The following is a 10,790-nucleotide window of genomic DNA, read 5'->3' as shown; positions in this document are numbered from 1 at the left end:
AATCACTGGGATGAATGACAGTGGAAAATGTGGAGGGAGCTGGATAAATAAATGCTTGCAATTTCCTTAGCCGGAGGAAAAACCAAACCTGTTGTGTATTTTGGGGTTTTACCTGTTTTCTATATACATCTGTTTGTTGTATACTGTTTCCCAATGGTTTTTCCCATGTACCCCATGTTGTACCCCATTATGGTTTACCCCAGTTACTGTTATTAATCAGTCATTGTTTATATGACACCCGGGCCCTTTCTGTCACTTCGAGGTCTCACCCTGAAGTCTAGAAAATTCCGGTGAGGAACCTCAATGATTGGCCGGGTCCTGGTTCTCCTTTCCGCTTTGTTCCTTGATTTGTTCTATGGGTTGTCACTTTGGTTCAGGGTCACTCCCTTCCCATTCTGGATTGGTTCCAAGCTGTGACCTCCCTACTCCTCCACCCCCATATTTAAGTTGAAACCCCTTGAGTTCAGAGGACTTTGGTGTGCTGACTGCTGGGTGACAAGAGATATAATAAAATCCAGCTGAAGTCTCCCTCCAGATTCTCATTTCTTTATTTCTTGCATTGTTCACACTGCTGCTGAGACAAGAACCCACAGGAATGGAACTGTATTCCAAAATCCAGAACTGTACCTGCTTGGGGCACCGGTGCCAGAGCAAAGCAGGGGACTCAGGCAAAAGCCCCACTGCAAAAACCAACCCTCAAAACAAAGCAATAAAAAAAGTATCCTCTGAAGTAAGAGAATTTAAATGAACTGTTTATGACTGATTTTGGTTTGTATTCTTATGTTAAATATTATCATTTCATTGTTCTTTTCTAGTTTTGTTTCCCATGGGCCTGTTTTTTGAAAAGTTCAACCAGAAGATGTAATTTGTAGTAACTTTGATTTCCCAGCCCCTGCCTGTTTCCTGCTCTACTTCTTGACATTCATTCTTGTACAAACTCTCCATTACATTTAGCAATTCTTCCCTGAAATGACGCTGTTTCTTTAATGTGAATATAAAAAAATGAAAGGAAAGCAGCCCCTTGGATGGCCAAAAAGTTGAGCAGCACTCTTGGGCAAAGCTTTTGGTCCTTCCTACAGAGAAATTACTGACGAGGCAGTGCCAGCCTTGTCAAAGCTGGGTCAAGGACATGAGAGAGCAGATACCAACAAGGATTTTAATCTGTGCCAAGGGAGGGTTGGGTTGGACATTAGGAAGTGCTTTTGCCCAGTGTTAAGAGATTGGAATGGGCTGCCTGGGGCAGTGGTGGAGTCCCGGGTGTGGGAGGTGTCCAAGGAAAGCCTGGGCACGGTGCTCAGTGCTCTGCTGGAGCTGCCATGGTGGGCATGGATCCCCACTTGGGCCCTCATAATGGATTCCATGATTCTGTGACCTCACAGCCTCTGGGGCCAGTGCAGTGGGACTGTCCCCAGCCCGTCACCGTGCCCAGAGCACCAGCAGCAGTTGGTGTGGGCAGACGGTCAGAGCGTGTGCTGAGGTGGCAGCTCGACCTGCAGCAGCAGCAGCAGCAGCAGCAGCAGCAGCAGCAGCAGCAGCAGCAGCAGCAGCAGCAGCAGCAGCAGCATGGCTGGCTCCGTCTCCCAGTGGGTTCTGAGTGCCTGTGTGCTCCTGCTGGTGGCCCGTCCGCTCAGCCCTTCCAGCCGTCCTGAGGCGGACACGGCCACCTTGTGCCAGCTTCCCAAGGGCACGGAGCAGCAGGATGAGGGCGCTCAGAAGATCCCCTGGCCAGTCAAGGTGGCCACTTCCCTGGCTGGCGTCGTCCTGGAGGTGCTGCTGACCACAGCTCTCCGCAGATGGTGGTCTGGCAGAAAGCCCCAGAGACTCCGGGAAGAGGTGAGGGAAGGGGGTCAGGCAGGTGGGACGGGGGCAGTGGCCAGGAGGAAACAAGGACCAAGCTGATGTCGGGCAAGGCATGAGAGCCCACAAGGGGGGGAAAAGCTGGGCAGATCCCGAGGGTCCTGAGCCTTTTGGGCAGCGCTTTGGCCAAGGCCCCGAGGCAGAGGAGGTGCTTTAGGCCCAGGGAGGGAATCAGGCTCTGGGCTGAGCCCCAGGGACACCAGGCTGAGGCGGACAGAGCCCTTCTCCCTGCAGCCTCTGCCCGGGCCAGCCCAGGGGTGTCCAAGGCAGGCCAAGAGGGCTCAGCACCACGCTCTCCCTGTGCTGTGTCTTGCAGGAGAAGAGGCAGAGCCCCCTGGGCCCTGCAGAGCCGTGCTGCTGCAGGGAGCTGCTGGAGGAGCTGAGGCACAGCCGTGCCCTGCTGCGGCCATCCCTGAGCCACAGCTCTGGGCAGAGGCCCAGGCAGAGGAGACCAGGCCTGTGCAAGAGGCGGAGGCTGCACTTCTCCCCTCAGCTCTGCAGTGCCCAGCTCCAGCTTCGCCCCTCAGCTCTAGAGCAGGGCAAGCGGACGCTGTGACCTGTCAGCCCGAGGACTGTAACAGTTCCCCACCACAGATTATAGTGAACACCCTGTTTGTTAGCCATAGCTTCCCATAGTGTAGGAGTAGTTTCCCAACCATCTTTTCCCCTTCTTTTCCTCTAGAAGATACAGTTTTCCTTAGCATTCCAGTTCTAAGAAGTAGAATGTTTTTTAGGTATAAGGTTCTCCCCATAAGTTACTCCTCTCACTGCCCCGTTTTAGATTTTTTGACTAGTCTGTTTGAATAAAATTCAGATTTTCTACGCTCTGCTGTATTGTTTTCTTGATATTCTATCCTTTATAAAATAAAGGTGCTTCATTGGAAGGAGTATCTTGCTCTTTCCTAAGGAATGCCAACTTTGATCGCCTACCCATTCCTACTAGCCCAATAGGACAAAAGACTACTAATCAGCTTTACAATTTCAAAAGCCACTCCTTCAGCTCTTACACATCACTTTTATTATTGGCAACATTCTGAAGTGATACCAAGAGAGCAGAATACAAGGAGCAAGATAATCAGCAGTTGACATCACCTGCTAAACTACATTTTAAAATTAGTTTAAGTTCTCTAGGTGCAAGTTTGTGTATATCAATGGGGCATTCACGTAGAGGCATTACAAAGAAACAAGACCTCAAAACAAAGCTATAAAAACAGTTATCCTCTGAATTAGGAGAATTTAAATTAAATGTTTTATGAATTCTTTTAGTTTGCATTTTCATGTTAAATACTATCATTTCTATCTGAAATATCCATCATTATTATGCTTCTCAGAAATGAATTACAAAGTAATATACACTGATCTTCCCAAAATCTGATTTTAAGTCTTTGCAAGATTAATCACATAGGAAGAAAAAGGAACCTCACATGCCGCAGGATCAAGAAAATGTAACCAACAAAACTTGACAAAATATATTAAACTGTCAATAAAATCAGTTAATATTTTCCACTGAAGAGATAGATACCACCAGTTCAGGAATTTTGCTAGTATAATTTTAGTGTAGAAAAAAAAAAGTCTTTAGAGCCAAATCAGTTATGAGGTGTTCTCTTCCACTGCCACTGTCCTCTGGGTAAGAGAACTGTATTCTTCATACTCTCATCCAGAAAGAATTCCACTTTAAAATTTGGTCTGGTTTTGAGTTTGACCAAACAAATGAAATTTCTCTGTGATGGCAGCAGGGTCAATGTTTCAATGAAAATCTAAGATTTCACAGAATATTCCTGATCAGATCTCCAGGGCTGAGTAGACATGGTCATGGTGGTGCCTGGCCTTTGCTGGCAGCCAAACTTCCACCCAGACATTGGCTCATTCCCTCTGCTCAGGAGCAAAGGCAGAAAATAAGTAAAGCAGGAACAAGAAAGCTACCTCAGCATAAAGACAGGGAGGTCAGTGATGAAACAGGTTTAACTTGGAAAATCTTATTTATCATCACTTAAAATGAATATTTAATTCTATTAGTATTTGTTATCATTAGATAGTCAGAGACAGCCAACCTGACTCAAATTACTAAACCACCCGTCTTGTTTTAGTAGTGATAATGGAGGATGACAAAAAAATATGACATTCCCCTGACATAAATGTCTTCACTCCAATTTTAATAAAACAATATGTTTTTCTGTATTTGTTTAAGAAATAGCAAATGGAAAGTTATTTCTTCATTCTAAAAATTATTCTCTTACAAGGAGAAATTTAGTTATTACTCTTCTAATTTACAACAGACACTAAAGTACTCAAACCCAGTTTCCTTTATACTGAAATTCCTCATTATTAGATTGGAAACTCCTCAAGACAGGGTCCTGTAATGTGGGAGGAAGAGTGGTGTTAGGCAACAGAGACATTACTGAAGACCAACGATATTCCCATTCCATTTTGGAATGTATGCATTAGTTCAGCACACATAGCACTGAAATTAAAGCTAATTATTTCATGAGAAATTATCTGAAAAAAGAAGGGAAGGTGTAAAGTATCATGCTATTACAAAGTTACTGAGAGTAAAGATAGAACTGACTGAGGGAATGGGCTTACAGCCCCAGAGTGCTGAGTTCACAGGCAGGGGAAATTTACTGTAGATAACTGTAATGGAAACACAGAAAAAATCCTAATCTTACCTATAAAATCATCTAGTGGATGTAGATGTTAACAATCAGAACACAGAGCCTGGGATCTATCTACTTAACACTGTGAAAACAGTATTCAATGTTCAACAGCACCAAATTCAAAAATGCCTAGTTTATCTGCTGTCTCATTTCCCCAGCAAAGCAAAACAAATGAGAGACAGGAATTACAAGGAAAGAAATCGTTACTTGGACTGTGCTTCTGTCTTGAATACTGGGTGTAACTCCTGCTCTTCTCTGCTCCAAAAAATAAAAAAAAAAACAGTAACATGAAAAGAATCTGAAAAAGTATGCCCAAGGTCTTCAGCTTAGAAAATAAATGCAAGAGTGAGGAACGACATCAAATCATTAATTGAAGAGATAAGGTGACTAGAGAGAAACTATCCATTGTTTCTATCAAAATGAGAAGAATATCAATTAAGACAGATAGGAAACTTTAAAAAAACAACCATATTTCACACTTGTGTAGTAAAGTTGCATTGGGTAAGGACATTTCCTTATACTACTCTGCACATGCTAAAGATTCTGTGGACTTAAAAAAAAGAAAAAAGACTGGGCAAATTTGTGGCTCTACTGAGAACTGTCAAGAACAAGACACCACTTCTGATTCAGAAAGTGCTGAAGCCACAGATGGTTTCATCCATGGTATTTAGGGAGCATGTGATGTCCTATCGCTGTAGTCTTCTTTACGCACTTCCTAGTCGTCACTGTTACAAATATACCTAAACGTGTTTTAATGAAGATTACACCAGCAAATTATTTCTGGACTGCATTTATTTATAGCTCAATTCAAGGGAATATATATATATAAAAGAATATGCATAAATGCAAATTATTTCTCAGCTTTAAAAGCATTTACAAGTATACTTGATTGTGGTCCAGTTGATATCACTAACATATGAATACAAGAAAATGTAAGAGTATAATTCTAAAGGGACTACACATTTTCCTTTTTTAAAACTTTTTAGAACCACTAGGATAGCACAGAATCTTTGTTAAGTGTACCAAGTCAGGAGAGAATATTTTTTCTTTCTTTTGGAAAAAGAGTGTAGGGGCATTTCTAACAAAGGAAGATATACTGTGGTATTAAAATTCCACCAGATTGACCAGCCTTTAAAAAAAAAATTCAAATCACTACTTATTTCCATCTTGTGTGCAGGAGTTAGTGTATTTGCCATTGCATAGTGCATTTTCTGTCAGGAATCACGCTTGACGATTTCTGTTCATGGGCAGCTTTCAGGCCGTGTCCTGCAGCAGCACTTCCTGCCACCCACAGCTTCCACACAGCAGCTGCTACTCGGGGGCTGCTCGAGGGGAGGGAATCACAAGCAACGGCACCAAATAATTTCAAGAGTTCCTTGTTTCCATAAAAGAAGCAAAAAGTGCAACCACTGACTTACCTGAATTCTAAAGCAGTGTACGTAAAGCAGTACAATATTATGTGGAAACGTGGCTCAAAGGACCTTTGTTCTAGGTAACAAGGTAAACATGCACAGTTATAATAAATTTCAGAAGTGCTTAGCCGTTACTTTTCCAGAAACAAACAAACAGAACGAATGAGCAAAGGCATTACTCAAAATCCCATTAGCCGCCTATTTTCCCTTACAGCAGCCTAAACACTTCCAACGGTCCGTTCCAAAATTATTATTTTGATCCATTCCAAAGGTTTTAGCTGTGCAAATAAACCTGGCCGTGCAATGCGCTCTAGCCTGTAACTTAGTTAACGAAGGCGGGGGAAAAAAAAAAAGGAAAAAAAAAAAAAAAAAAAAAAAAAAAGAACATAATTACACAAATCTGTACTTACTTCTCGAGTACTAAAAAAAAAAAAAAAAAAAAAAAAAAAAAAAAAGGAGAAAGTGATGCTCCTCAGAGGGAAAGCACTTCGATACTCCGCGTGTGCTTTACAGCCCGTACGAACAACTTTTCCGCGGCATCTCGAAGCTAAATGACGAGATAAAGCACCGAGTTGCGCTGGTTCAGCGTTCCTGCCTCTCCATCGCTCCCCCACGAGTCCCTTTGCTGCGGCCGCGGCGCCTGCCGGGGGCCGCCCGAGCCCCTCACGCTGCCCCGGGGGCGGCCGGGCAGACACCGACATTCAGACTGATATTTTAAAAAAGATCGCGGGCAGCGCGGGGCCCGGGGAGGAGAGGAGAGAAGGGGAGGCGGGCGGCAGGAGGGGAGGGAGAAGAGGAAGGGGGGCGGGCGGCCAGCGCCGTTCCCGCCTCGCTCCCACCCCCGCCGGCTCCGCCGCTGCCGCCGCTGGGCGCTGGGGGGCGGCAGCGAGCGCCCGCCCGCCGCCGGAGCCGTTTGGGGAACGCCAGCGGGCGAGCCAGACTTTTACCTTTTCTCTCTTTTTTTTTTTTTTCTTCCCCGTCCTCACCCACCATGCCGCGGACGCCGCTGCCCGCGGGGGACGAGCGGCGGCTCAGGCCGGCGCCCTTCTCTTGAGGGGATGCGGGAGGCGCGGCCGGGACACAGCTAGCGCGACCCGCGCCTCTCCGCCGTCCTCCCCCGGCCGCCTCCCCGACCACCATGAGGGAAGAGCGAGAAGCCGCGGCGGCGGCCGCCTCCCCCGCCGGGGCCGGCAGAGCCCCGCAGCCCTGCCCGCAGCCGGACGGCGGCGGGGCGGCCGCCCCCGCGGAGAGCCTGCGGAACGGATACGTGAAGAGCTGCGCGACCCCGCTGCGCCAGGACCCCCCGAAGAGCTTCCTCGCCTTGCTGCTCTTTCCTACCGCCTCCTCCTCCCGGGTCCGGCTCGCCCTGGGAGTCCTGGCCGCCGCCGTCCTCTCGCTGCTGGCCTTTCCCGGCCGGGGCAGCTCCCGGGAGCAGCAGGACGGGAGCGGCTGGCGGAGCCCGCGGCCGCTGCACGCCGTGCTGTGCCTGACCCGCTGCCTCAGCCCCCTCTTCAGCATCGCCTGTGCCTTCTTCTTCCTCACCTGCTACCTGGTGGGCGGCCGGCGCGGGGAGCACGGCGGCGGCGCGACCCGCTGGTGGCCGCTGGCGCTGCCCCTCTGCTGCTTCTCGGGGGACTTCGTGGCGCTGCAGTGGCTGCTGCCCGCGGAGGGGCGCGAAGAGGAGCCGCCGATGTTCCTGGGAAGGCTCCTGACGGTGCTGGTGTCGGTGGCGGCGCTGACCCTGCCGCAGAGCTCCCTGAAGTTGCGCCGGAGCCTCCTGGTCTCGGCGCTGTGCAGCCTGGTGTGGCTGGTGTCGCTGAGCAGCCTGCGGGCGCTGCCCCCGGCGCTCGGGCCGCTGCTGGCCGGCGCGGTCGGGGTGGCGGGCTGCCTCCTGGCGCTCTGTGCCGGGGAGCGCGGCATCTTCTCGGCGCAGAGCCCGGGGGCGCACCACCAGCATCACCGCCACCCGCGGCTCCCCAGCGCCGAGGAAAAAGTGCCTGTGATCAGACCCAGGAGGAGATCTAGCTGCGTGTCCCTAGGGGAGGCTTCGGTCAGCTACTACGGCAGCTGCAAAATGTTTAGGAGACCCTCGTTGCCTTGCATTTCCAGAGAGCAGGTAGGTTTCTCCGAAACTTGCAGGAGAAACTTTGGGAGGAGTGAGCGTCGCTCCGTAGCTTTTCCTGGCGGCTGTGTGTGTCTGTGCTGGATGTCTGCTCGCTAACAAACTCCTGCTAGAGGAATGGAGGAGAATGTTAGTCCCTTAGCGGGTTTCTCAGCTCGCTTCTGCAGAGTCGATATAACCCTTTATTTCTGCGTGGGCGCTAAATCATAATAATGTATTTGCTATAGGACAGAAGGCTCGCTCGCTTTTTATGCAACCTCAATTATTAAACAGCGGTTCTTATTGATTAGAGCAAAACCTCAAACCGGCCGGCTTCAGCTATCAGTTACCTTGTTATTTTGTTTGTTTTCCGAAGCCCCCCACCTCCTCCGCGTCTGGCAGCCTTTCCGAGAGAAAGAAACCACAGCTTTCTAAGCTGCTCGGCGCTTCTGCTTCTTCCCGCTTTCTATCGACAAAACCATTGCCAAGTGCTAAAGAAATACCGGGTTTTGAGGGTCATTATTTATCGAATGCTGGCGTTGTTGGAGTGGCAGCTGTCCTCCTGCCCCGCAGATTGCTGTCGTTTGTTCCTCTCTGTCCCTCTCTCTCCCCCCCTGCTCCTCGCTCCACCTCAGTTAACGTTAGTTTGGGGTTGATGGGTTTTAAGAAACTTCTTTTTTACTGAAGAGAGAGCTGTTCAGTAGGGGCTGGAGGGATGCCCGAAACGCTCAGTTTTCTTGAATGGAACTCTGTTGGTTTCTACCTCCCGGAAAACTTTTCAATGAGTCTTGTTTTTTGTAGCGTAAACCCCCGTGCGTGTGGGGGAGTTTGTTTTTATTTGGGCACTTGCACGTCAACTTCAGGAACATCGAGTTGTGTTGGAGCTGCCCCGAGGCTGCTGCAAGTGGATTATCAGCCCGCTGTAGGAGGGAGAATGAGGGGAGTGTATTTAATAAAAGTGAGAGTGAGTAGTTTCTGCGAAGTGATTGTTGCTGCAGAATCCCCCGTCTGTTACTGTCGTGGCTGAAACTCATCGGTGCCAAATGAAGTTTTCTAATTTTCCCTTGGCATTTATGGTATAATGCAGGTCTTGTGATGGACTGTGAGTTAGGTCTGAGGAAATACGAGGTGAACGGTGGAGTAGTTTTCGAGCATTTTCCCCCCTTGAGTTTGCACAACAGAATTAATACAGCAATTGTTTACAGTGGTTAATACATTAATTGTTTCTGCATAAAAGGTTAAAATACAAGTATGCTGTGACAGTCTTCAGAAATAACTCATTCAGTAAGTTACAGATTATCTAATGCATACAATGAAAGAAACATTAAAATATTTTACTAGCAGTTAAGATATGTAGGGACTAATATATAATAATTTACTTTCTCTGTTCCCTTCTGGATAGTAAATGCTCTCTTTTGCTGTCACGTTTGTCTGTAGCGCAGAAATCTCAGAAAATGTGATTTCATTAACCTTTCTAGATGATAGAAGATATTTGTTCATATGCGAGTTACTAAAAGCTTCCTTTGACGCTCGGCTCACTTCTTAAAGGCATGTGCATATTTCAAGTCAGGGCTTTCATTATTCCTCAAGTAACATCATAAATGTCAGCTATAACTAAATACATAGAATTTATTGGCAATGCTTAAATCATACGTGTTCATAATCAAATGTAACTTTTTGGTAGACTTCCAGAATCTGATGTCTTTGTTATTGCTAGACGTGAGCAACAAAGAGATATGAAGTTCTTCATTCTCCTAATAATCTATTATGCTTTACAAGAAACATTTGTGTCTTTGTTAAGCACAGTTTAAATGAGATTCACAGATACACGTTCTCTGCTGTATTTTATATGCAGTTTTACAAGGATTACACAGGTTAAATTGTCTGATCTCTTATCTGACTTGGAGAGAGATCAGACATTGCAGAGGTGATAAAACATCAATTGTTTAGGCAGGGGTAGGGAGAAGTAAGCCCGTAATGTGTGACTTTATTTGAATAAACAGTGCAAGGTTTTTATATTGCTTCCTTGAAACTGAAGGAATGTGTGTACATAATGCTTTTCAGAGAGCATCTATTGTGTGGCTTTTCTTTAAGGGCTGATAGCATTTTGCAAATCTTTATAAAGCAGTACAGAGGTTCTTTTCCAATATTAATATTTCAAGGAGTTTAATGAACACTGCTAGGAAGATGCTGCTGGTCCACCATGACAGAAACACTTTGATGAATGAGAGATAAGTTATTGTGATTCTATTAGATGTATTTTGTATGATTGTCACATACCTGTTATATGTAGAAGAAGTTTATGTCAAATACAGAATAGCAGGTCAGTAGGGTACCCCCAGGATCATCTGGTCCTACCTTTCTTGGCAAAGTCACCGTCTAGACAAGTTGGCCCAGCACCCTGTCCAGCTAAATCTTAAACTTGTCCAGTGTTGGGAAATCCATTACTTCTCTGGGGAGGTTATTCCAGCAGCTGATTGTTCTCATTATATATATTTTAAAAATCTCATTTTGTATAGATTTTAGTTATTATTTAATGAAAATAGAGAACATTAGTATTGACTTTAAATTATCAGTAACATGTTGATTTGAAGTTATGTGTGCTCTCTGTCTACTTAAGTATACAAAAAAAATAATTATATTTATTTGATTTTTTTTTTCAGCCAACAATTCCAAGGGGTCTGTGTGCATGGAGGGGGTGGGAACAGGAGGAATACTAACACAACTAGCAGCTCATGCACACAGAAATTGGATGGAAATATCTTT

The 10,790-nt window shown here is 46.4% G+C and overlaps 1 protein-coding gene across 2 annotated transcripts in view; it reads left to right on the top strand.

The window, feature by feature from the left end:
- The first annotated feature begins 2,861 nt into the window (after positions 1-2,861).
- PDE3B (phosphodiesterase 3B) overlaps positions 2,862-10,790 on the top strand; it is an 86,091-nt gene continuing 78,162 nt past the window's right edge. For both annotated transcript variants that reach the window (XM_083863258.1, XM_083863259.1), the window contains exon 1: positions 2,862-8,039. In XM_083863258.1, the coding sequence (XP_083719384.1) occupies positions 7,062-8,039 (978 nt within the window). In that variant the 5' untranslated portion in view covers positions 2,862-7,061. The remainder of the gene's footprint in view (positions 8,040-10,790) is intronic.

This window comes from Zosterops lateralis (genome assembly GCF_965231275.1).
Source record: "Zosterops lateralis genome assembly, chromosome: 6".
NCBI classification, from domain to species: Eukaryota; Metazoa; Chordata; class Aves; order Passeriformes; family Zosteropidae; genus Zosterops; species Zosterops lateralis.
Note: the sequence above shows the minus strand (reverse complement) of the source record. Positions and strands in the feature narration are given on the sequence as shown.